Below are 27363 nucleotides of genomic sequence, written 5' to 3'. Positions count from 1 at the left end.
TTATACATCAGAATTTATGCTTTAAATATCACAAAGTATGTGATAAAAGTAGAGCCCTGGCTGCACGGTGCTTGTTTTTGCCATTAAAATCTGTTACCTAGGAAATGACCCCCTTCTGCCATCAAAAGAATCCAATGCGTAATTATTCTTAAGCAGTTACTAAAAGGTGAATTTAATGCAGGGTGAAAATGTTTAAACTGCATAGAAGTTTTAAGGAGGGAAAACACATTTATGCTGGAGTGAATACTGCCTGCTGTTAAGGCCGCCATGGGAAAAATACATACGATAGATGCTGTATAAAATTAAATCTATCTTAATTTAATGATAATTGCTTAATTTATTTTATTACCTGAGAAAAACTCAGCGCAACAACTACCAATAAATGTGCACTGTAAAACAGAATTAATACTGGAATTCATGGAGAGAGTCACGCAACCAGCTCCTCTACAATCCCTCTAAATACATGTCTAACCAAAGCTGACACACAGCAAATAGATACAGAGAAAATCTGGAGAAAGAAACACTGTGAAATATAAGTGCAAAGCTCTTTTCCTCTGTGCAGATCTAAAGGTTTAGCCCTTTAAAATTAAAGAAGCAAATATAATATTTAAATAAATGCATCCCTAAGAGGGAAAAAAACATCAACGTCTTTATGCCATTACTTAAAGCACTTTCACACTCTATTTTTAAATCTTCCACCACAAAAACCTCTCTAAAAATAAAGGCTGATAATAACCAAACCCGTGCCTTGCTCCCTCCAAGGACGATGGGGGGAACACGTATTTCATAGCTTTAGTTTTTTCACACCTCCCTTCCCTAGCAGGCCTTGTGTTCCTCCCTGCTTTCCTTCCTGGTCTGGTACATGGGTACAGCTCTGGCATGCCTGGAGTGTGGAAGTGGCACAGGATGCCCCCAGAGCCAGGGCTGTGGCTCTGTGCTTTCCAGAGCACTTACCGGGTTTCAGAATGAAAGGTTTAAACTGAGACATTGGGATTTGAGCTCTCAAAGCTCCTTTTGAACTCAGAAACTTTCAGAAATGAATTGCATCATTAAGCAAAGGAAGAGCCAGCATGTTTCTGCAGAATGGGAGAAACATCTATACAGTAAATTCTCCTCCGGTCCCAAGCCCCCAGCACACTTCTGCTGACAGGGAGAGGCTGCTCAGCACTGCCAGGGACCTCCTCCTGCCTCCACCTGATAAGGGAACACGTTCCACAGCGAATTAATCTCCTTCACTGCACGACACAAAGCATTAATCACTGCAGCTTACCTGAACCACAATAAAACACTACTCCAGACACTTAACCTATGCAGATGTCCAGCCCGCCTATCTGCTGATTCTGCAAAAGCTCCACCGCATCCCTGCAATAAATTCACCTAAAATACATCAGTGACAAGCAGGAGCACTGGCAGGATTTTTACTCAGAGCTCTGCAAGCTAAGGAACTTCACCAGCAACAACACCAAACTTTTAGATTTTACCAGGTACCTGAGGAGCTGCAAACATTTAAAATATTATGGACAGCTCTTGCTTACTGTGTTCAAAATAGTGTAGGTGAGGAGCAACAGGTACAACAAAAGGGCTACAGTGGTGACATGGGGAATTATGAGATCCCAAATGCGTTTGAATAGTGCTGTGAAAATTGAAAGACAGCACAACAACTCACTAGAAATTCACTGAATTAGCTATGAGAGAATCATTAGAAGAGAATATTGCAGTACAGGGGATGTGCACAGACAATGAACTCGGACAGGAAATTAGGAAGAGCAATCATCAGATGAGTGAAGGTCTAGCACTATCCAAACAGGGAGCAAGGAGTCAGGTGCTGTACATAGCTTCCATTTCATGAATTTGGATTTATGTTTTCAAGGAAAAAAAACCTCAGATTTTGTTTAACAGAACTTTTCAATGCATGGAATTTTATTTGCTGAGAAGCATGTGCAGCACACTTTTGGAGGTTGCCCGTTGCTGCGTTCATGTTTCTGGCCAAAAACTGTCTGGACATTTCACTTCAACAACCCTGGCAGCAGGAAGCCTGGGTGATCACCCCTTTTACAGAACACCATATCAGGTTAAATCACTGCTCCAAATATGTGGTTACATTTTGGTGACATTTTATAGACAGGAAGCATTTTTTGAATATTATTCCATGAGTGCAGAAATGAATGCACACCTGCACTTCATTTAATATACAGTGAATTGCATTCCCAACTCGGAGCAGATGTACAGAAAATATTGTGTCCCCGTGTCATTCCTGATTAGCCAGTTCCTGTCATTTTAAGGAGTAAGCTTGGGATTTGCACTGGAGCATGTGCCAGCTCCTGCAGCTCAGCTGCCAGACAGGGAGGCGGTGTCCTCAGCACAGAGGTGGTTCTCAGGTTGTGCCAGCTGGACCCCAGTGCCCAAGTCTGAAAAGGGGAAAAAAACTCCACAACAATCCCACAGAAAGAATTAACTCTCCATGATCTGCCTTTCCCTTGTTCAAGTCAGCATTTTCAGAGAGAACTGACTCTTTAGGAGCAACATAAATTACAGCCAGGAAGAGAGGCACCTATGGAATGGCAAATGTCTACAGCAAATGCGTGCACCAAGACAAACAGGGGAAAGCTGGAGGTGTCCCACAGATCCCACAGGAGGACAAAGAGCAGCAAAGAGCAGCACAGCACCCTTCTTCCTGGGCTCTGTTTCATGTTTTCTGCGTATTGCCAGTCAGAAGGTGATTCCATTTCGACTCCTGGCGTTCCGCTGGCACACCAGCGCAACTCCTTCTAATAAATCCCTTATTTGGTTTGTATGAAGTGCTAATATTTGGGTTACAAGAGTGATCTTTTAGGGAACAGACTTTCCTGCCACTGGTGGGAAATAAGGTAAGCACAGAGCACAGCTCTAATATTTGCACAGATGAGAAAGGAGGTCACAACGTGTTTCCATTTACTCAAGGTACCCTTCTTCCTGACATCAAAGGCACTTTGCACAAATATGGCAAAGAAGCAGGATTTAACCCTCCAGCAAAGCCTCTGGAAACACTCAGTTTGATTGGACTAGGGAAAAAAGAAGCCTTAACAGAAAAATTAGAAGTGTTTGAGAGACAACATTGATTGTGACATTGATTTCCTTCAGGAAGCCATCAAGGTGAGAAGGCTTCCAGAGTGCCTTCAGTTAACCTCCAGACTGTTGGGTCTTTTTTGACTTTTTTGATCCACAGTCTCTGGACCAAACAATCTTTTTTTCAAATTAGATCCAGTTTTCAGGATATTCCCATGCCTCTAAAATTTCTAAGGTGTAAACACATCAAAAGCTGGGCTAATCATTAGGATAATGGATTGGAATAAAACAGGATGCAGACACAAACTAAATGCTATTTTAAGACTTGTCATGGTAGCAAAAATCTGTAGAGATTTGTGCAGGAGCTCTTTCACTGATTTTGGCAAAATGCCCAGTTAAGTCCTGACAACACTTGAGATGTTCAAAAGGGAATTTTCTATGATTATAGCATGAAACACCCTGAGTGGATCTCATGTCTTGTGTTGTACACCACTTTATCCAAAAGCAGAGGACTAGACTTAATAGCTTTATCAAATGATAGAATTATCATGCTCTTAGTTCCACTGTCCCTGATTTTTTCTTTCAACTTTCCATTTTAGATGCTGGTAAACAGCCATGGTGAGACTCAGGTTTTTGCTGAGGGTCGCATACCAGAGCAACTCTTCTGTCAATGACACACACTGCAAACCAAGCAGGGAAACCAGCCCCATCCTTTCTAACCTGATACCAACCAAACACATTTAAAAATGCACCACGTGATGTCTCACAGGCCTGCACGATCCCAAAAGGAGACAGCTGGGAGAGCAACTGGGTTTTGAACCAGATTTTGCTTTAGCACGTAGGATAATCGAGTTACTGTTCTGCATCAGGAACTGAGCAAGCAGGAGTGTGAAATCCACTGACCTTTCTTTGCTAGGTTGCTGTTGGGTTCGTACTTCTCAATCAGCACTTGAACTTGTTCTTGTTTGAGCGGTGGGTAAAGGATCTCATTTAATCGTGGATCCCGTTGCTTCAAATTTATAAAGTCCATCATCTGATCAACAGTAAGGTAGGGTTTGCTCTTGGCACCACTGGAGAGAAATCAAAGCAACACAAAAGTTATCTTAATACACGTCCTTGAAATCTTGTTTCATGTCTGAAACCTCCCAAGGAAATTGAAACAAGATTCATACAAAACTATCATGAAACAAAAACATCACTCCACTGTGTCTCTGGAGCAATTTCTTTTGCTAAAGGTTCTTCATCAGACATCTAGGAGGAAGATCTTTGACAATGTTCAGCATTATAGGCATCAATGGGAAGACTTGGAGCAAAGCTAAAAGCCTTTCATTCCTCTGAATTCTTGGAATTAAGCTATTTAAAAAAGTAAAAGAGAAAACAGTCATGGAATTCAATCCCAAGCTTGCCACAAACACTGCTGGCATTCCTACCCCAACTATTTGGGTTTACTGCTGAATGAAAGCAGCCCTGATTTCATTATTCTGGTAATTTGTGTGGGGCTTTTTTTAATGAACTTCCTAAAAGCTTCGAGGTGCTCTGTAACGCAAACAAAAAGATGTCTATTCAGAGAGACAGTGAAAAGAGCAGAGTTTGGGTTGTGCCCAGACAGAAACCCAGGAAGCCTCCAGGCCTGGTGATGAGCTGAGGGCTGTCTAGAGCACTCAGGCTTGGCTTGAGCTCTGCCAGGGAGCAATGGGAAGCACTGGGTGCACTAGGAGCAAACTGGGCCAGGGCTGTGCTCCTCTGAAACCCCCGCCTTGGGGACAACAACCCCAGGAGGGGAATGTGAGCACGGTCGTGCTGCCAAAAGACGTTCATCAATTGCTTTGGAGGCCGTGGGGTGTATTTTGGGAATTGCTCTCCTCTCATATTGCTGAATGTTCTGACCCCATTGATCAGGCTCTGCTGAAACTGGAGGTACACAGATTGCTGCAAGGGGTAGAAGCACCAGGAGTTACAGAGCCCATAACTGAATGTATGAAATCAGTTGTAGCCGGCTGCTAATTTAATTTCACGGTGTGAATTCATCATACGCAAATCCTGAAAGTTACTGCGTTATTTTGCCAGTCCTAATTAAGCTTTTGGGGGTGATTATACATATTCTCATGCCTATTTCATGCTGTTATTGCTTATTAATCTTCTTTATTTTCTTGGAAACCTAAACTATCCTGATCAATACAGAGAAACAAGACCTGGCAGTTCTGCTCCTCTAGGAACAAATTCCTTTAAAACTCAAGCCATCAAAAGTGGAGGTAAAAGCCTGGGAGGGAAGGAACCCTTGATCCAAGATTAAATAACAGCCCTGCTTGACATTTAAATCTGTTACTGGCAAGCACTGCATTCTGCTACAGTATAAATAACCTATTTTGCCATTCCCAGCCCAGAAAACCAGTGAATGAGAAAAATAAATAAATAAAGCAATGAGAGTCGTTCCTTACAACTCGGAAAAGATGTGGTCGATCTCAGGCCGAGGGCAGAGGTTGTTTAAGAACACTCTGTACACTTCTGGCGTGAAGTCGTCTTGAGGGATTGAATCATTCTGTGAAATGGCAAAAAAAAAAAAACAGTGAAAGAGAGATACAGCACTTTTACATGTTCTTTGCAAACACATCACTCACTTTTTGGCTGCTTTTGATTTCCTTCCTGCAACCTAGAGGAGCCCAGATTCTGCAGGATTATAAATTCCCCTGAATGACAGAGCAGCTCAGAGTTCATCTTTAAGAAATACGTACAAACGCATCTATTAGCTTCCATGGGCACAGATATCTCATCCTCTGAGCACCCGTGAAGGAGGAGGAGGAAGGGACATCTCCCCATCTGTCCCCCTCACCCACAGCAGAAATGGGTCTGTCAGCCCTGATGAAGGCTCTGAGCTCACTCCCAGCGGTGCTGAGCCTGTGTTTTTGAGGGAGCAGAACAGCAGCGTCACAGAGGATGAGGATGTCACTCATCTTCCCAAAGCTGTCACACAGCTAGGGAACAAACTGGGTCACTGTGTCATTACTAATACACTTGTTCCCTGACAGCAGCAGTGATTTTGCCTTTTCCTTCCTACAGATACATGTTCAAGATGCCACAATTCTGGGCAAGACTCAAGCAGCACAGCTTTTCCATCCATCTTTGTCCTAAACACTCAGTGTAACACATTTGGCAATCAGATTTCTTTTAGAAGGAATTGATAAAAATGCTCTCCCGCAGAAGACTCGCCAGTATTATTTTTTCCTTACATTTTCTACATTTTAGAGCAATTTAAATCTAGTCCAACTTCTACCTGACAAATCCATCACCCTCACTACATTTTTCTCTGAAAAAACCAAATTATTGGAGGTAATTACTGTACTGGGTCAGTCCTGTGCAGGAAGTTTGGAAGTCCTTCATCCAAAGCTGTGACACGTGCTCTGTGGAGCACCAGGGGCCCACAGGATGCCTCTCCACTGCAAAAGGCAGTGAACTAGAGGAGAATGGTAACTCGGGCACAAAGCTGTTTGCTTGGCAGGCTGTCGGAACCTGGCTGTCTGGGAAGGGAGCTGCTGCTGGGGCGGTCAGGGCTTGTATTTATTCTGCCTGTTTAGCACCGTTGCCAAGGGAACAGGAAACATCCGTTCAAGCCTTTGTCAGGCACAAGGAAACTTTTCTATATTTTTCCTGCTTTAGGTTACAATAAATAAATGATACCACAGGCGTCGCTTTGTCTCCTTTCATCTGAAACCCGCAGAGGCTCAAGAGGGTTTTATTCTGTTTCTGTCCACAAGAGCAGATTGACCAACCTGGGCTGCTCCTCTGCTCTGCCTGGATAACATCTCCAGGCTCCATTCTAAGGTGACCCCATCAGACCCTTGTGCCCTCTTTTTTATGGCAGACTGTGAGTTCCCACAGGGTGAACTGGTTCAAAACTTGCCCTGCCAAAACCTCCCTGTGTTTTTCATGGGACCAGTCCGTGAGCCAGGTAACTTGCCAGTGGCACTACTGCCAGATCCAGTGCAGGGGTGGATGGAGGAGTGGGAATGCTGAGGGCAGAGGATGAAAACAGCTCCTTTGAGTGAGACTTGCCAGCGACACTAAACCTGCACCCATGACACTGATAAACTCGAGCTGTGGAGCTCTCGGTGCCAACACCTGTGTTTTCCTTAAGTCTGGGATTCTCAAAGCTCGGGAATTTTCTTGTTTGAGTTAGCACCCTGCCCTCCCCTGCTCCCTCTGTTTATAACCCTTGTCCAGCAAGGTGCTGCTCCTCAGCCAAGGGCTTTTCAATGATTCTCTAATTACCACAGAACTACAGTCCCCCATCAAGCTACTGGGTTTTTTTCTTTACAAGGGATATGAAGGTGCTCAGCTGAACAAATGTGGATCTCTTCCAATGATCTGAGATCCAGGCTCTGATTTGCCACTCAGACCCAATTAACAGACACTGTTTTGCCTCCCAGTGTCTCCAAACACCCACTACAAAAAAAATAACCAACACGAGCCTTCAGGCATAAGTGTACAGAACTTTTTAATAGGTATTTCCTACCAGTGTCATAATCAGTGGGCTACAAAACACAAATATGTAGATGGGAGACAAAAGCCACCTCAGGCACAACCTCACACCACTATATATGACTTCCAAAAGCCTGTCTGCCCAAAGGGATTAAAATACACTGCCCCCTTACTCAGCCTGGTCTGAGCCATCCCCGTTTCAGAGGAACCACCCACACACCTTATGGGCTCCTCTCTTTTTTGACACCAGTGAACAAAGCACAAACCTTCTGTACCACATGAGAGCATCCCTCGTTTCTGGCTTGGCTTAATATTGGCATTCAATTTTATTCCGTGATTAAGGCTCTCTACTAATTTCAAGCACTGCTGATTTATGATTTGCCTGGTAACCTGCCTGCTTTTATAACATCTGTATCCAGTCTGTTACGTATTTGGCAGCACAAGAGCTAATTCAGATTATTTGCACAGACTGGACTCAAGAGTTGGTTATTTTATTTTAACAGCCAAGCTCCCTGGTGCTTCATTGTGAACCTCAACATTAACTAGAAGGCAAAAACCACTCTTCACAGACAAAAGGCCAGCTAAAATAAAGCTCTTCAAATTCTATTTAAGGCACCTTTAACCAAAACAAACAAAAATATCCAACAAGAACAAAAAACAACCTCATCTCCAAAAAGTAGCCAAGATTTAAAAAAAAAAAACAAGCCAACAACACAGACGAACCAGATGCCAACCTCCGAAATCCATTGGGGTATTTTAAAACTTTGTTTAAATGTTTATTTAAAGATCCATTTGCTTTCAGATCTGCTGGATGACGACTGTTCCAAAAATCAGGCCTTGATCCTGCAAGACTCTACAAGGCCAGTTCTGGATGCAGTTCTGCAGTTCTACAAGACTGCAAGGCCAGTTCTGACCCAGAAAGAGAGAAATTAATAAAGCCATGCTTTGCAAAAGAGCCTGACTTGAGGTCCATGGGTTATCCCACTGTGATCATGCTCAGCTGAATCAGGGCTGCAGTGCTCAGCACTGCAGAGAATCCATCCCTTATGAAGGTCCTCGAATTCAAAATAAAGGATTTATTTTCGGCAGTTCTGAGGATCCTCTCTGGTGCTATTCCTCCGGATGAAAACAATTATCCAGGCAATGAGAACTCCTCCTCCCCTTGCACTAAATGCAGAGCCTGCACATCATGCCACAGGGTCTCGTGGCAAACACCACACAGGGAATTCCCTGGAGACTGGGGCTGACAGAAGGGGATGTTTGTCCTGTCACAGCAAAGTCCACACAGGGACACCCAGCCCTGGCACCTGTGCCAGATCACTGCAAAAGGCAGGAGAGGGACTCTTCCAGGCTTGAAGATCCATTCCTAAATTCCAAGAGCTGCAGGCAAACATCATGTGAAGCTGGTGGCCAAAGAGCTCCGTATCTTCCCAGAGCAATGAGAGGTGTGGAAACATGGAAGATCCATGAGGCATGACTGAAAAACCAAAGAGCCTGAACTGCTAACGTCCAGGAGAGACTTTCATGAATTCTCTGAATAATGTGGTGTTATTTTGCTGAGCAAGACCCCCTGATATTCCTGTCTTGCACGCTGCTGGAGTCTGTTGCTCTTCCAAGGCTTTATGGGAACACCATTTGTCCTGTAGTATAATAGGGCAGAAAAGCTGGAAGCTGAAGCTAAGAATTCCATTTGTTCAAATAAACAGGAACACAAAGGAAAAGAGCTGTAGTTGAAGTTCTGCTTTTCTTCTATTCCATTATCTCCACAAGATCCAGTTTTGACCTTCCACAATATTTTTCCAAGATGATCAACACAGTTTTCTTTGGTGCATGTAGCACATTTTTCTTTTGTCCCAAGCAAAGAAAGGATCTACTTTATACTCTGAATAATTTTCAAGATGGTATCCCAGCAACAAGCATCCAGCAGTGTGTATGCAAAACTGGCTCTACTTAGACAAATAGCAGAAAAAGGCTGCACTTTCTTCCAAAGACCCAAATGATATTTAAATTTTCTTTTCAGAGACATGTAGTAAATGGAAGAAATAAATCAGCTGATTCAGAAATCAGCAGCACCTCAGAGATTTTTTTTTTGGCACACTTTGTCTTGTTTGCTATCAATTAAATGGAAAGTCATCTTTAAAATTATTCTCTCCGCATTTCTAACCTCACAATATTACTTTAGATAAGATTAGTATAGTATTTTATACCGACTTTGCTGACATTTCTTGGAATTTTATGGAATTGTGCTCCCAAACCTATGAAGGAAGGTCTCACTGTAAGGGGTGTCTGAGGTTTGGCTGGTGGAGATTTTGCTCCACTCTTCTCCTGCAGCTGTAGGAAGAGGCTCTATTAAACCACCGGGGAGCAAATGTTGAGGAAACCTCACAGCACAGAGTTTTGTATAAGTCCAGGGATCAGCAGATGCAGGCTCTCTCTCTGCCACAGAACAGTTTTGCCCCACCTCTTGGACCCCTGACCTAAGGAATTATCCTGCAAGAAGCCTTCCTGGGATTAAAACCCAGCTTGGAGATGGCAGGTGGGACCAGATGTCCCACTGTGGTCCCTCCCAGCCTTACCCAGTCTGAGATTCTGTGTCTCCAGCATTAACTGGAATCACCTGCTCAAGCTCAATTCCTTCTGAAAAAAGCCTTGAGGATGAGGCACCATCCTGGAAATACTGTGGGCTGAGGGGAGCTCCTGCATTAGCAGGATGCAGTGACTGCATCCCTGCAGTGTCACCAGCTTCCACAGCACAGCATTCCAGCATTTCCCTCATGCACCTTCTGGATCAGCCAGGGTGGGTTCAGCCTGTCACCTCCAGCTATAAAACACAGCTCAGGCTACCACTGCTCTGAAACCGTGCCTTGGAAATTGTGCTACAGCCACCTGTTCTTAAAATGCCCCCACAGGACTCCTCCAGGACAGGTCACACAAACTCTGCCCTTTCCTTGAATCCTTTTAGGCTTCTCCCAGGTCCTCCTGATCCCAAACAACTTCAAATCAAAGGTACACAGCAGAGAGGCAACAGCAGCAAACGCAAGCAAAGCTGATGTGAGTAACTGCAGGTGCTTACCCTGGAAGAGGGAAGGTTACAGGCCTCTAGCGCGGTCTCCACCCGCTTTCTGTCGGAGGAGAACAAGCGGTATATGCTGCAAAATGAGGACAAAACAGAGGCATTTGGCTTAAAGACACGCCTTGATGGCCCGTGTGGCTCAAAGACTGAATATCTTCTAGCAGCCTGCTACATCTTGAGCTGTTCATTTCCCTTTGCTGGCTGCTCAGTAACAGAGCGGAGCTCACAGTGCTCAGGTTTAACCCCACCCCACACCAGCCCCTATCACAGCAGGCATTTATTTCAGCTATCACTGGTCTCTTCATTCCCCCAGTGACATGCAATTTAAATCTCTTTATTTTCACGTGTCCCTGAGATAAAGAAATTATGCCTTTTTTTTCCTTAATTTTCACAAGTGGAAAGAACCAGGGCAGAGAGGCAGAATGTCTGTGCCCAAAGGGCATTTGAATAGAGACATCCCAAGTATCACTGGCCACTCTGTTATAAACAGAGGGTAAAATTATTCTTCTTCCAGGCACAGGAGTCCCATGCACATCCCAAACACATATTCACACCCCAAAGTCAGCAGAGAGCCTGTGGTAAGGAAGGGGAGCAGCACTTACTTCTTCAGAGGAATGCGCCCCTCTGGAGTCACCTGTAGCTTGAGTTTTGTGTAGCTGTGGAGAAAAAAAGCACCCTGCTTCATTTTTACAGCATTTTCAAGGATCTCTCCACCAACCTTCTAGCTCTGGGCTAGTGCTCTGATCATGTGGCAAGTTCCAGTCAGCTCTTTCTCCCAGTATGAAAACATCTTGGGATATCATAATTGACTAAAAACCTCCTACTGTCTCTCCTGAGATAACTGTAAAGGAGTTTTGCAGTACCATCATCTGGTGAAAATGTGACAACACTTAAATATTTACGAGGATTTTTTTTGTTAAAAAACTCAGCTTTTTCACTTCATCCTGGTCTGCCAAAAGAAGAAGAAACTGCTTGGTTCTAATAAACTTTTCTTTTCTTCCCAACAGAAAATGCCATTAGCAACCACTTCAAAAACAAAGTGCATGTTAAAACTAGGATAACTGGAATAGGAACATTTCCACAAATTCTTGACTCCCCACATTCATCTTCTGGAAGCCTTTTGTGCTACTGTGTCACCAAGCACAACTCCCAGCACTGCGGAACATTAAAATAAAAAAATAATATTTAAAAAAATAAGTTTCTTTTATTTTGCCTTCTATTTTTTGAAAATTCTGATTATATTTTGGTCACATTGAGTGCTTTCCTCTATAACCAAGGAAGTTAGAAACAACAGAAGATGGGGAAAAGCTTCTCAAGCTGTTTATTACTGCACTTCCAATGCTCCAAGGAACTTAATGTCCTAAAGAAAAAACCCTTCATTCTGCTCTAATGCAATTTGATTTTCCCTTTCAACAAAAGTGTTCTGTTAGGACTCCAACCAACCCTTTGCTTAGCAGACTAATTTTAATGGGGAAATAATTTAGTCTTTAAAGTCATAGATTTCTTAAGTGACTGATTTGGCATCTGTGCAGAGGGGCTGGGAAACCTTACAGTTTCCAAGTGATTTATTAATTAGTGGAAAAAGGCACAGGAATGCCATGCTTGCCTGCCACTGAATCTACGCCGTGTGCCCAGTGACTTCATCTTTAATTAATTCATAAGGCTTGAAGAACTGCCAAAGAACAGCTCCAGACAAGGAGCTCTGCTGCACTGTGTGATGACACATTTCTCCTCTCATTTGGGTAGGAGGAGGCCCATTAGGTACAGCCCCAACCCTCCCCATGACAGACCTGCCAGCAGAGCCCCCTGGATCCCTGGGGATTTCAGGGGCAAGGAAATTGTAAAACCAAACCACTCTTGGAACTCATCTCCAGCCTGTGGAGCTGAAGGAAGCTCACCAGCTCAGGTGAGCACATGCCAACACACAGGGCCAACAGGAAATGTTAAATGTTCCCATTATTTGGGATTTTGCTTGCCTAATACATCCCTGCTGTCCCAACACACCATTACCAGACACAATGCTGTAGTTCCAGCAACACCCACCCTTCAGAGCTGCGTCAGGAATTTCTGTGGACTCCAGCTGCACCACAACAAACACCACAAGGAGGAAACACACCCACAGATGCACACCCCTCCTTCCCAGAACAGGCACCTGGGACTCTGTGGGATTGAAGCACTCTGGAACATTCTGAATCTGGATGCAGCTAATGAAAGTGGCCATTCACAGCCTCACAGAGTCCAGGGAAAGGGGAGGTTAATTTTGGAGGGCAGGAAGTTTTAGGAACCTAAGTTTAGTATTTAGCTGGACTGAGCCCCTGCCTGTGAGCAGGAAAAGGTGTTTGGGGGAGACCCTAAGCTGACTTTAGGCAGCAAACTGACAGGCTGGGGAAGGTGCATGCCCTCTGTTAGAACCCCAGAAGGCCAGTGAGTATCCAAGCTCAACACTGGCACTTCCTGGCAGGCTTAGCCACACTGTTCTCAAAGCTCTGATTTACACAAAACTGCCTCAGCCCATGCACTTCTCATCAGCTGAGAATTGCTAACGTCAGGTTTAGCTCTCTTCCCTTTTGGGTGAGTATTTCACCCCAAACGGTCTCATAAAGCTTTTCTACTTCGTGGAAACCAACTCAGACTCTGCCCACTCTGCCAAGCAATCCAGAGGAATGAATTCTCTCTGGATCACATGGAAACCAGACAGATTGGACTGAGGAAAAGGGACTTCTGGCATTTCTCTATGTTGTGCTCAATAAAAGACAAAAAGGAAAACAAACCTGAAACAAACCAGTCCAGAATATTCTTTCTTTTTAAATGGAGACCTACAACTGTACAAGGGGCAGGGAGCATTCAACTCTGATTTTTCTGCAGTGATTTATTAGTTTGTAAGGAAAACCCTAAAAAGGATTTTTGTTTAGATGACTTCTGATAACAGGCTTTTTAGAACCACAGGAACAAGGACCTGTGTTTACAGAAGTGACAAGTCACCAGAGCAGAAACAATAGATGACAAGGTGAGTAAGGAGCACGGAGGAAAATGACGCAGAGGGAAGAGCAACACCCACAGGGTGACATGCGAGGGCCACTTACGCTTTTTCCAGAAACGCGTCCCTTGACATGTTCTGTGCCAACAGATTTGTTGCCAAACTGAACACTTCATCTGACCATTCCTATGAAGAGAAAAAGTGAATAAATGAGGCTCAGTTTAGATGTTTACTGACACAATGCAAAATATTTTTGAAAATTATGCTTTGAAAAAAGGGGTCTAATTAGAGCCTGAACTTGATTTTTCCAATTACAGCTTCCCTCCTCATCTGTGAGACCTGATTTTCTCATGCCACAAAAAAACCATGAAGCCTGTTACAAATTAAAGTCTGACTCTGTCCAAGACCTTACCAGCCAACATAAGAAACAAGCTTTAAAAAGCCCCAAACAGCAGAAATATACAGGAATACATTCCAATGACTCTGATGTGCGAGGAAGATGCAACTCCAAAGGACTCTTTTCCCCTGATTGTACATCCTTACACTGAGGTCCTATCCCTCACTAAATGTTTTTCCCCCTTCCCAGTGTAGGGAAGAAATGCCATAGAATCATGGAATGCCCTGGGTTGGAAGGGCTGTCCAAGAGGATCCAGATTCAACCCCCTGCCAGGTTGCTCCACGTTGTTCAAGTGCTTCCCTTGTATCCCTGACTTTTCCCGGGTTCCCAGCACGGCTGATCCATGATTATAAACTGAACTTTAGACTCTCAGAGTTTGTCCTGCTCTCCTCCTTTGCAAGTCTCTCCTGCAGCTTTTCATTGACAGCTTCAGTGCGTTTTTCCTTTCTCACTTGGTACTTATTCACAATCTTTAAGTGCAAACCTTCTCAGTCACAACTGTGGGTTTGGATTGGCTTTGTTTCACCCTATTAAAAGAAAGGGAAGAAAACAAGCAATGCCTTTGCAAACAACGTAATTTTTTTTTTGTTTTGGTTGACAAAGCATTCGGAGTTTTGTTTCAAACTAAAGTTATGTTTCCTTCATAACAGTCCAAATCCAAAATTCCCACTGCCACACTCTTTGGGAAGTGATCACTTCTCCTTGGCCTTTCTTTTTCTTGAGAAAAAAAAAAAAAAAAAGAAAAAAAAAAAAAAAAAAAAAAAAAAGAAAGAAAAGAAAAAAAATATATATAAAAAAGGGAGGATTCCATTCTGAAAAAAATGGATAGAGATGGGAAGTGTCAGTGACCTCCAATGAAACAACATTCTTGTGTCGCTTTGGAGCTCAGAGCTTGTTTTACCTAAAAAGCCTTATATTTTCCACACAACCAGGTGATTGATTTGAGAAGCTGGAGGTTTTTCCATCTTTTTTATCTGCTAAGGTTTTTTCCCTGATGCTATCAGACCGTGTTCCTGAAACTGGTCTCGCACCGCTGCTCCCAAGGAGGAGCAGATAAGGCTGCCTGTATGCCCAGTGTTTTTTAGTGGCCTTTGATGTCCTCCAGCTCTCAGATCCTGAAGCCCATCCCATTCACCATCTCACCCCTGAACAACAGAGATAACAACTCTCCTGTGGCCGGTGTTTCTGGAAGAGAAACCTTCCCTCAGACACAGACTTGTTCTGGAGGCAGATCAGATAGGCTGCTCACTCAGTCCTCCCCTCCACCTTCTCGTGATCGCTACCATTTTTTCTTCCTTAATTGTTTTTCCTTCTTAGGTCTAGCTTGAAAAACCCAGAGGTGTGAGGAAGCAGAGGAGGAGGAATTGGGTTTGTTAGGAACACAACTGCTTTGCTGTGACTCTTGGAACAGAGAGAGTATTAAGTGCAGCATCTGTTTTTCTTCTTGGCAACTCATTTTTCCAGGCTCAAAATAGGCTCATCTTGTAAACACTGTTTTGTTCAGGCACTAATAATAGCTGCTCAAACTCCTCCCTGTGACACTAACAGCCACAGAGATTAACAGCAACACAAAATATTATTTGGAAATTGAAAATATACTGCCTTTTAACAGATCTTGATAGACTGTTTTCATCTTCTGCTGGGCTTAAAGCTGAAATATTTTGTATAAAACAGAAGTAGGGCACTTCAAGAGTATCCCACACCCCCAGCTCTTCCTTTTCTTTGTCCGAATGCTTTTTGACCGGAATGTAAGGGGAACTCACTTATTATGTGCCTGTCACACACATTATTTATATAAGCAGTCTTGCCATTTGTTCCATTCTGTTCCTTTGCTGGCTTTTCCTGGCTCTCCAAAGCAATCCCATCGCTCTTGCCAAACATTCTGAGGGCTGCCTGCAGGCTGAGCCATTTCTAACCAGGTCACAAGCAACACTTGCTCACTGTCTCTCCCTTTTCAGGGTCCAGCCACCCCAGAGCCACAGCCAAAAAGCCAAGATCAGAGAGCGTGCCAAGGCTCACATCATCTTCCCAGCCTCTGATCTGAGCCCTTGGCAGGAGCGGGAACAACAGCATTGAGGACAGAGCTTAAAAAATGAAGAGATGCTTGGGACTGCCTTTGATAGGCTCTCACCAGCCAAGCAGAGAGCCAAGGAGTGCCTTGCTGCTTCAGCTACCAAATGGCTCCGTTTCCTTGGGTTTGCTGCATGGCAGGGAGCAGAGCCCACACTCCACCTCGGTACCCGCGGCTCCAGCAGGCAGCACTCCAAGGGATGGAAAGCTGTTCTGTGTGCAGAGAGAACAGCCAGCTGTGGGAAGGTTACAGCAGCATCGCCACGGGCGCTGCAGCCTCTGCACAGATGTGATACAACAGGAAAATATAAATCTGGGCTTTTGAAACAGAGCTGCAGCAGTGCCAACAAACCCTGCACTGATCCCTTCCGGGAGAGGAAGGACCTGGCCTCTGATCTTCAACTCCAAGCGAGTCACATCCATCATGGTAAGAGCTTCCTGAACTTGGTCCCCCCTCCTGGCTCCGTCCTGTCACGCCAGTTCATCTTGTACCACTCCTGAGAAGTTTGCTGACGAGTCATTCAGCTGTTGTGTGCTTTGACAGGTAGCACACGAGCAGAGCTCATTTGGAAATGTGCTGCTCAGTGAAGTAATCTCTCTTCCTCTGCATGCATCAGGATACCAGAAGTCATTTGGTGCAACAAAAGAGATGAGACCTTTTTCATACCAAAAGGCAGCACAGAGCCTTGAAAACACTTCCCTCAAATCAGGCCTGACTACATGTGAAGGCAATGTTCCTTGCATATTTCTTTTTGGTGGGAGGTGAACAAAGCAAGCTGCTGAAACTCTACACTTTCAGAATTTCATTAAAAAAAAAACCCATATCAAATGGATGTGGATTTATGTGGCTTGCTTTAGTATTTTGTTCTACTGATCAAGCTCTTACATACACTGAAGAAGCTAGAAAAATAAAGATGTACGCTGGAAAGAATAGGACAGCGTGACTTGTGAATCATCCTTGATGACATCATTTTACTTATGGAGGAATTCATCAGCTCTTAGTGATGCATTTTACCCAAAGCTCATCAAACCGAGGAGAAAGAGATTTCCTTGGGCTCTGGACAGGGGCCTGCAGGGCAGGATTGGCAGTGCAGAAAGAAGAGAGCTGGCATGAGAGGCACCAAAGAGAGCGAGAGGAAAGAGATGGGAAAAACGAGATGTTCACTTTGGAATCTGCTGGATTTGGGAGAGAATGAACTGTTCTAGAGCAGACAGAGCTTGATGGATTGGAGCTCTCCGAGGTGGGAATGGAGACACGGAAAAGGAGCATTTACTCAGAACAGGGTTTGAGAACAAACCTCTGCTGCTTCTGCAGCAATCTGTGGATGCTCCCAAATAAATCCTGCCCCAGACAGGCATCCTCAAATGAAAATAAGCAAGCGCTCTCCCAGTGCTGCTTCTCCTCCCCACCAGGACACACCCTCCTGCTGCCCTTCAGACCAGTGCCTAATGAATTACCAGCTGCATTCTTTGAACAAACCAGGTGCCCTTCAGCTCAGCACTGATTTGCTTTAAACATCAATTACTTTTTCCTGGAGGAATGAACACAAACCAGCACACTGACATTTCTAGTTAGTGCGCCTCAGGCAAGCTGAACAACCCGAGACTCGCATTTTCCTAATTTTCCCAGAACTTGGCCAGTGGATGTGACAAGCAGAGTTTGCTGCAGAAAAGGCAGCCCACTGCAAAAGGGAAAAAATCCTACAATGGAATAGTTTTAACTGTCTCATTAAGACAAAAGGCAAAGTTTATTTTGCCTTTCTCTTTAAGTGATGTCTGGTCAACACTTGCCACACAACTTGAAAAACAAGCTATCACAAATGGAGGGTCACCCAAAAAATGTTCATGCACTGAAAAGGGAAGGTAGGAGAGATTTCTATTGGCACTTGCTTTCCTTGGAACATCAGAAGGGTCAAAATTTGCAAGTGTGGTGCTGAAAACGTCTTGTACCGACATTCCTCCCCAGAGCTCCCTGAAGTGATGATTTGTGCCTGATGTGTTTATTTATTACAAGTTCTCTGACTCACTGCATGGGGCTCAGAGACAATAAAGACCAAATTCTGTGTTGTGGTTCATATGAAGTTGGTAAACAGGTTAAAAAAGGAGGGATTTTTCGATGTATTCAACAGTGATCAAAACTATTTTGATTCAAACAATCAGGATATTTAACATGACCTCAAAGCACACACAGTTCATCTGCAATGCCTTAAAAATTTCATCCCCACGCCATAGTGCCCAACTGATCAAATATTAATTTATTTGCTCTGTTGCATTTACAAATAAAAGGAAGACTCAGATTCTTAGTTATTTGGATGGTAGGAGTTACTCAAGATTTAGAGCAGCCAAGCTTTTACAAAACGTTATTTTATCCACTGCACCTTAAGGTTCCATTATCAAACAGAAAATAGCCCTAAAATAGCCATTTCTGTGCTGTTTTAGCAAATAGTTTATGGCTCACTGATCGCTGGCTAGACAGGTAAGTGAAAAAGACGGACATAAGCTTCTGATTTGGGTGATTATCCCTGCTCCTTGGTAAGGGACAGCAATTTCTGCTGGTAAAGATTTAGCATACCTTTTCATTTCCCACCATAAACACAGCTCCTTTTTTTTCCTGAAGAGTCATTTCAATTGCTTTCACTTCTGCAGCGTTAAGATTTCTCACCCTGTAGAGCTCTGCATTTCCAAGTCTGAGAACAGCACGGCTCTCAGCTGTTCATGGACCACCACAAACTCTGTTTCTATTCTGCTATGTCAAAGAAAAAAAATGGAAATCGTGTTTTTGCCAACTGGCTAAAGAAGATTAGCAGAAATAGGAATCTGGCAAGAAAAACTGTGCCCTCCTCGCTGAAGGCTTTAGTCCTGTGACCTTTTTGCACCTGGTCCAACAATCCCTGCTGCCTGTGAGGTGACAAAATCACTCCTTGCTGTTGTTAAATCACGGCAGGCTGCAGAGAACCTCTTTTTAGCACAACCTAGTGAACTCCAGGATGTAAAAATGCTCTGTGGAAAGTGTTCTGTGCACGGATGTCTGGAGGCTGGGATCGGAGCGTACCCCTATGAGTGGAAGTGGAAAGAGGAGAAGCTTTGGAATGTCTGTTTGAAATAGATAAAGCAAAAGTTCCCAGCTCATTAAACAGAACTGAATTGCAGAGAAATTGGAAGAAGGAGGAAAAAAACCCAAACCCAAAGGTACTAATATCAGTGTGGTTTTATTTTGTGGATTGGACAGAGGAAACTGATGGACCTGCATGGAAAAAATAATTTTCTAAGGCAATGATGTTGACCATAAGCCTTATCAAGGGCTCTCAGCGGGCAAAATGTGATACTACTACTGAAATAGTGATGTGTGTTTGGGGAGCCACAGTGTGACATCTCATTCCTGAGTTGAAATTTGTGTGTAGCACTATTTTCACTGTGATTATTTGGGCCTTATGAGCAACATTCTGAACTTGAGCACACTTACCAGGGGCATAAATCTTGGTGAATGACCTCCTTGGAAAAAACAAACCAAAACAAAATAGATTGTACATTTATTCCTGGGGACTGAGTGGCACAGCTCCAGAATAGAACTGTGCTTCATTTCATTGCAATTCCCACTTTTAGCTCGTTTATCCACATCTCAAAACACCACCTCCAAAACCTGAATTTGACAGGACAGAGCTTCATCCCTCAGGTGTGTTACCTTTGCTATATCATCTTGGAATGCCACCAGGTTCAAGTAGGATATATTGACCAGGTCTGGGCCGTACACCACAGTTATCATCCGATTTTCCAGCCGGCCTCCCGCGTTCCCTGCATCCAGCAGCTCGCGCAGCTTCGGATCCTGCAGGGGAAAATAAAAATGAAACCATTAAAAACATTTTGTAAATGCATGGCGCCGAAAGAGGAGCAAAAATTCCAAATACTTCCATTTTGAAAAGTTGTGTTATTCTGAACATTTTAATCATGTTGGCACTAGGATCTGGGTAATGACTCATTAAAATACTTAGAGTTATTAACCCAGAATAGAAAGGAAGTCACTGCTGTAAACCCTTCAAAGCCTTTGAGCTCTATCTTGGTGCAGTGCAGACTCAGAGCTGCCCAGCTGATGGCTGCACACTCCTGTTTTCAGATATTTTGCCACAGAAGTTAAGCAAACACAAACTGTGTTGCTTGTCAGAACAACACAATCTGTCCAAAGGCTACTGTCCTCAGCAGAGAGACTCCCTGTGATTTTACTGGATCTTAGATAAAACTGAAAATGAGAACTTAGTTTTTCCTAAGGAATTAAGGAGACTTCTGGAATTAACTTTCTTCAACTCTGTGAAATGAATAACAGAATTTTAGCACTGCCCTCCTCTTTCTTCTTCATGTTCAACAGGTCATGTGTTATTTAAATTGTTATATTCCATTTAGATTTAGCTTTTACCTTTTTCCCCCCCCAGTTTGTATCCAGTACCGAATCACAGACTCATTTAGGTTGGAGAAGACCTTTAAGAGCATCTAGTCCAGCTGTTCCCCCCGCTCTGCCAAAGCCACCACTAACCCATGATGTCCCCAAATGCCACAGCCACACATCACTTAAAGCCCCCCAGGGATGGTGACTCAACCCCCTCCATGGGCACCTTGTTCCAGCCCCCACAGAGGCGTGACTACCCAACACCTCTGTGCAGTAAAGGCACACTCAGTGATTGGTATCAGCTATTAATAGCCTGAACCTCAGCTTCAGTGGCAACCCCGGAGTGTGAGTAAAAGCCTCAGGTTATTTGGTGACTCTCCGTGTTTCCTTTAGGCTGCACCATTTCCAAGAAATGCACTCAGTGTTTGAAACTAAGACAACAGGTCCTTGGCCTCACGGTGAAGTTTATGAGGACAGATGAAAAGCTGCCCTGCATAACTGGATTCAGTGCTTTGCAAAGGGTCCCTGTAATGGGAAAGCTCAGGTTTCCTAGAAGGCAAGACTGCTCATTCTCCTTCAAAAACTAAAAAATGGCCAGCAAATAGAATCCCTGTGGGATGACAGATGCTGTGTAGAGATGAGGTTTTTTAAAACCGACACAATAAATGTACTGCACTTTAAATTTCAGTCTCCCATGAACCTTCTCCCCACACTGTCTGCATATGCTCAGTTTTTGGTATTCTTAATATTTAATAACTCCTTGAGAAAGTATTTAATCTGTCACCAACTGATACCAATTAAATTCAATATAACAATGTTAAGATGATAAAAAGGGTCATTTTTCATGGATCTTGCAGGAAATCCTGCACCAACAAGACATCAATCTAAAGGGTATCTCCTGATTGATATCATATCTTGGAGGCAATGGAGCCGCGTGTGTGTTCACCAAACACTTCACCAGATTTAGGAAAACATTTTTGGAGCATGAGGTAGAAACTGAAAAGAAAGTACAAGGCTGTCTATCATAAATGCTGAGTCTCTTTAAATACTGGGTATGATGCCAAGTGTTACAGGAGAACAGACAGAATAATCCTATTTAAGGGCTCTGTAAATTGTGAATATCATTGTGCTCCGAGACAAAGATGGTTTCGTGGGTAAACAAGCTAATCACAGCCTTTCACTGGAGAGAAAAACAGGAGAGGGGTACAAAAATAGTAGTTGTGTTTCAGAGATGAGGATTCAAAGGAGAAAGAGAAAGACAAAGAAATGGTATCATTTAGATCTGGGAGAAGAGCTAGAGAGATGCCCTGCAGTTGCTAAGTCAGTCATGGTGTATTACTAGATGGGTTTCTTTCTCTTTTATTTACAGGCTGGATGTTTCAAAGCTTTGTTTTATGTCTCTGGGAGATGAGAATCCATCTCCTTTCTACCCTCTCCCGTTTCAACCTCCAAATCAGACAGATGGATGCCTCTGCTCAAGGGCCTGTCTGGGAATAGCATCATTCTTCGTGGGCTCAGACAGAACAGGACTGTCTATCTGCTTTCACCCCCTTCCACATCATTGTCATTCCCCTCTCCCTCTCCCTGCCTGAACCTCCTGTTTCGCTCCGGATGATGAACTGCAATCGTAGCAACAAAAGAAGAGAGCAGATAACCTTTTCCTTTCGTATTTACACTCGGCCAAGGGATGTCTCAGTGATGAATCACACTCCAGCTAGACTAAGATACGCATTAGCCACGCACCACCGAATAAAAAAAAAAGGAACTTATTTGGAATGAGATGGTTTTTCCAAGCAAATTCAACAAATGAAAAATTATCTGGCCCTGGCTCTGTTTTTAGAAGTGGGAAGCGAGCGGCAAATCAAGCAATGAGAGTTTGAGTTTGGTTTTCCAAATCAAAGATTTTTTCAGCAGGTTTCACAGGCAATCAGACAGACCATCTTCTTTGGGCTGCTGTGTTTGAATGGCTAAGATGCTGGATTTCTCTGTTCTCTTGAAGGCTTGTCTAGCAAAGTTTGATGCACACACTCCATTGCAGCAGTGCATTATCCAGCCCCCATCCAGCAGCTGTTAACAAAAGGAATATACCACGTGTCCTGGGCTGAGTGCAACCTATGTAATCCATAGACTTAAAATACATATTTTAATAGGTGGGTTTTACTTTTTTTTAATATATTTTTAAGTTTAGTGCAAGAGACTATTCCTGATGCTAACACGATTCATACCCTTGTTGATCCCTGCCATGGGTGAAGTTGCCCTTTGGGGGTGACAGATGCACTTGTCAGTGACAACCTTGCCCTTAGCTGATGATCTAGGTCGTAATTAGTGTTTGGATCTGAAGTCCTCAGACACCAAAGCCCTTCACCAGCTCCCACATTCCTCATGAACAGCTCTGCTCCCTTGTTACTGCCGTTCACTGCAAACAGTGCTAAGGAGATGAGCAAAATATCCTTGAGCAACATCTTGAAGACTATCAGTGCTCTATGAATCAAAGCCCTTTTGGAAATGTCAGCAGGTTTTCCTGTGGAGATGGCAGCAAAGCACATGAAGGGGAAAAAACCAAACCAAGCGGCAACATCAAATTTAGCTGCTTTTATGCAAATTTGATTGTTTTGATTTTGATAATTCCATTTTAGGGAATGACACTGAAATACCTGCTGCTGGTTGAGGCTGTGGTTCATACATTGGCTCACAAGTGGACAGAGTGGTTTTTAGGATAAGCTCTTTGCTAGATTGGTAATTAGCAACATATTGAGCTCTTTGACGGACATTCAGAAGAATTGTACCTCTTTAATATTGATTATTATTGTTATTGGAACACCTGAGCTGCTGAAGTTTGGTAGCACAGCCATGGGATGGCCAATAAACAGCAGCCACTGGCAATACCCACACAACTCATCAAAGTTCCCTTTGGAGCTCAATATTTGAAGTCTTTGATGTTCCTTTTTGCCTCTTGCAGTCAAAAGCCACAGGGGCCAGCTTGGTTCTCCCCTTCCACTGGAGTCTGGTAGGAGCTTCAGCTCAAGGATGGGTGGTGCCTGAAGACTGCCCCGGAAACGAGTCAGGAAAATCAGTGTTTGCATGGGACCGTGCTTGAATTCCCAGAGGGAGACAGAATTTGTAAGCAGGCAAAGATGGAGGAGGTGATGAGGATGGTGTTGGCACCACAGAGAGCTTTAGAATCTATCAAAAATCAAATAAGTCATGTCAAGTGGAGGCTAAGGTTGATCAGAGGATTATCTGCTCATTGGAAAAAAATCTTTGCTATTTGGGTGTGCTGTCTTGGGAAACTTATCAAAGAAAATACACCTTAAATCAATGGGAAATAAAGAGAGAATGGAGAAAAAATAGCAGTAAACATTAAAAAATGGAATAAAAGCTTATGGAACTCCTACCATTTTCATGAACAAATGCAAAATAATTACTTTTTGTTAGAAACCAGGGTCCTGTAGACAGATGGATAAAAATAGATTTCAATCAGACTTCCCAATCTTTCTCCTGCTGTATTACCTTTTCTCTGGAAATCATAAGAATAACATAAACTTAGAGAGGCACCTCAGCCACATTACAATCCCTGCTTTTCACTGTGAGGGGTGTTATTAAAATGTAGGTCTTAACCCTGAAATCCCAATTAGTATGTGCTCTGCACAGCACAGCAAATGCCATAACATCTTTTATTAGTATCACCAGCTCTTTAAACTTTTTTATGTCTTCTGAAAACCTGCACCACATTGTCTGTCTGTGGAAACGCTCTGCTTTTTCCATGCACAGCTACAAAAGGCTGCCAGGAGGTTCTGTGGCACTCAGACGCTGATTTCAACACACCAGGGAGCAGCAGGTCAGCCCCCTTGGCTAACTGGTGCTTCCCAAAGCTGCAGCACCATCTCAGAGAGCAGCACTGACGCCTTTAAAAAGGAATGGAGCCTGTCCAATGCTAAAGATTTTCCTGGGCTTTGATAGTTGCAGATAATGTCACGGCCAAACCGGGCCATTATCAAGAGAATCGGAACTTCTTGGCTTGCTGGAACAGGTGTTAAATCAAATATATCCAATGATATACTGGGAATTTGGGTGAAGACATTAATTTACAGGGCAAAAACTCTCAAAACTATTTTATAGAGCCATAGAGTACTTCAAAATTCCCTACACTGTAACCATCATGGTCTATATTGCTACCTGTAACTATCATGATCCCAAATCATTGTATTTATGTCCTGATAACTTCAGGAGAGATTTGAAACAAAACTGGCACAGACTTTTGTCTTAGTTTTCTGCTCATCAAAGTGAGATTTCCAAGCACTCAAAAGTGCATTTATATGTTTCTAGCTCTTTATGTATCCCAGAAGAGGGAATACAGGAGAGGAAAGAAGCATGATCAGCTAGCTACATATGCAAAGAGTTTTCCAGGAAACACTCGAGTTTGAGGCTTAAATTAAACAAAGAACCTTGCTAAATTAGGACTTTATAACGTGACTCCATTGAAGGCAGAACTCCCACAGATTTCCTACAAATAGAAGAATGTCTTGTCTTTAAGAATTCCTTATCACAGAGGGTTTATCAACAAAAATGTATATACAGGCATATATATATATATAGGGAGCATGGAGATCTCATCTATTTGACACAGATTTCAAAACACCAGCTCTTAACACTTTAAGCACCAGGCAAGTTGCTGGTTTAGGGGCAGCAAAATAGAAAATAATAAAATCCTAAAACAAATAATAAATTCCTAAAATCAGACCACTTACCCCTGTGGCTAGCTAAGGACTTCAGCTGAGCTCCCCAGCCCCAGCTCTGCTACAGTGACCCAACCAAACTCCTCAGTGCAAGCTGCCCAGCACAGAACACCAGCTAAAGATAGGAAATGCTTCCTAAGGCTCTCAAAATTATTTTGTACCACTTGTGGCACCTGAAGCACACAGCTCAGGTCTGCCAGAATTCTCAGGTCCATGTTGATACCTAAGAGTTGCTTCTCATCTTGGTGTCTGCACCAGCCTGACCCTCAGAAACAAAGTGTCCTTTTTACCTGGCTGAAATTCACTGCCAACAATCCCCACGCAGATTTCACAGCTGGCTCAAACACCCTTTGTGTCACACATCACCAAGAACTTCCCATCAAGTGCATGGACAGACTCATTCTTCAAAGAAATCTTTCTTCTCTTCCTTCTTTGCTGAGACCAAAGTCAAAACTCTCAAGTTTCTCTTTCAGCAATCCCTCTCACTGATCAGGGAGAATGTCCACACATGGGAATCACACCTGCCAAACTCAGTGACAGGATTTTGTCTGTCTGTCTTAATGACAGTCATGTGAAATGAATATACTCCAATTACTACATCAAAGATATTCAAAACAGTGCTCTCCAAACTCTCCTTCATTACATAGAATACACAGGAAGTTTTATAGCTAAATTGATTTATTTATATCAAGTTATCCTTACCAAAATCGTTGTCATTAAACCAGAAATCTATTTGGCCTAACAAACACTGCAGTATGGTTTTAACACAAATAATGTCTTCACACATTTCACGAAAGAGTATCAGATCAAGATATATCCAAAATATTTGCAAATAAATTTCTCCTCCTTTCTAAGGTTTCAGAATGGAATCCAAATTTGGCATGATATCACCATAGCTACCTATGCACAGAAACAGAGCCAGGATCTTGTTTAAACACCCAAGCCATCCAGACATCATTCCTGTGCAAACCAAGTCAGTGTGCACAAAACAAGAGGAAGTTTCTTGGAAAAATAATCTGTCATCTAAACTGGTCTCAACTAGACCATCTGCTCAGTTAATACAGTGGAACACTTCTGCCATACCACACAGCGTGAGGTAAAAGGAGTCAGAAATGCTTTAGTCAGTCCCTAGGGAAGGAGATCCAAGGCATCCACTGACTCCTACAGATCTGGTACGTGCAGCAATCCCAAATACCTCAGATGCAACTAAAATCCGAGGGCTGCTCTTCCCACTGATATTATCAGGGAGGACAGGATGCCATAAATCACACCTCGAACAGTCAATGCTGATCAACCCTCTCTATGAAACACCTAGTCCAAACAAAGGTTGTTTTCCTAAAATAGCCTAATCCAATTCCATGCTTGAAGTAAGAACATCAATACATCAGGTTTACCAGGACCAGGCTATGAAGAGTGAAGATACTTCTTTTTCTGTGATGTACAACTTTTGAGGAAGAGAGAGCATGTGCCAGCTTAATACAGATTTTTCTTTTGCAAAGGAGTAAGAGGGAAGCCAATCTTTGCCTGTACAAATGAACTTAGGAAAAGACAGGACTGTGTCAACAGGCATTTGCAAATACAACTCTAACTGTGAGCTCCGAAAATGCAGAATGAATTCATGCTGACTTTGTACAATACCCACGTTGCAAGACACGGGTTATTTAAAAACACAAAACGTGATAAACCAGCGTCTTTATAACACTTAAGGACATCCCCCCCAAAATCATCCAATCTTGTGTCAGCCACCACCCCAGGAGGACAGGATGCATTCTCTGGAAGCTCATAGGCCATGCCAAGCTGGAGGGAGCAGCCCACGTGCTGCACAGCCAGGCTGACAGGTCTCTGTTACCCTCCGGTTTTCAATGACACCACGATTTCTGTACCAGATGTGCTGTAAAAGTTCACTGGGGACAACACTACAAATTCCCTGATGGTCATTTAGTGCTAGTTTTGGTGAAGGTACTACTTAGAGTCCAAAATCAGATTGATTTCTGGGGGAAGGGAGAGCGATACCCAAATGATATCTATGCCATACACAGTGAAATCAGGATTCTATCTGAAATACAAAGAGAATTTGTTGTATGTGCTGAGGAAAAGCCCAGGGACAAAACCAGGGCCACCTCATTCCTCTTTTCTGACCTTTCACACAGTTCAAGTGATCCAAATCCAGTTTCCCTGGGTCTCTCATGCTCTCATGGCAGAACATTAAGC

At 43.3% G+C, this 27363-nt stretch overlaps 1 protein-coding gene across 4 annotated transcripts in view; it reads right to left on the bottom strand.

Annotated features, from left to right (window-relative positions):
- The window catches only part of PLCB1 (phospholipase C beta 1), a 337353-nt gene that overhangs the window by 117581 nt on the left and 192409 nt on the right, over positions 1-27363 (bottom strand). For all 4 annotated transcript variants that reach the window (XM_063391476.1, XM_063391478.1, XM_063391479.1 and 1 more), the window contains exons 4-9: positions 19721-19861; positions 13678-13757; positions 11197-11250; positions 10595-10670; positions 5484-5584; positions 3949-4115 (exon numbers count right to left, since the gene is read on the bottom strand). In XM_063391476.1, coding sequence (XP_063247546.1) covers positions 3949-4115; positions 5484-5584; positions 10595-10670; positions 11197-11250; positions 13678-13757; positions 19721-19861 — 619 coding nt within the window. The remainder of the gene's footprint in view (positions 1-3948; positions 4116-5483; positions 5585-10594; positions 10671-11196; positions 11251-13677; positions 13758-19720; positions 19862-27363) is intronic.

Source organism: Prinia subflava, chromosome 2 (assembly GCF_021018805.1).
Source record: "Prinia subflava isolate CZ2003 ecotype Zambia chromosome 2, Cam_Psub_1.2, whole genome shotgun sequence".
Classification (NCBI taxonomy): domain Eukaryota; kingdom Metazoa; phylum Chordata; class Aves; order Passeriformes; family Cisticolidae; genus Prinia; species Prinia subflava.
The sequence above is the reverse complement of the archived record's forward strand: the minus strand, read 5'-3'. Positions and strand labels throughout refer to the sequence as shown.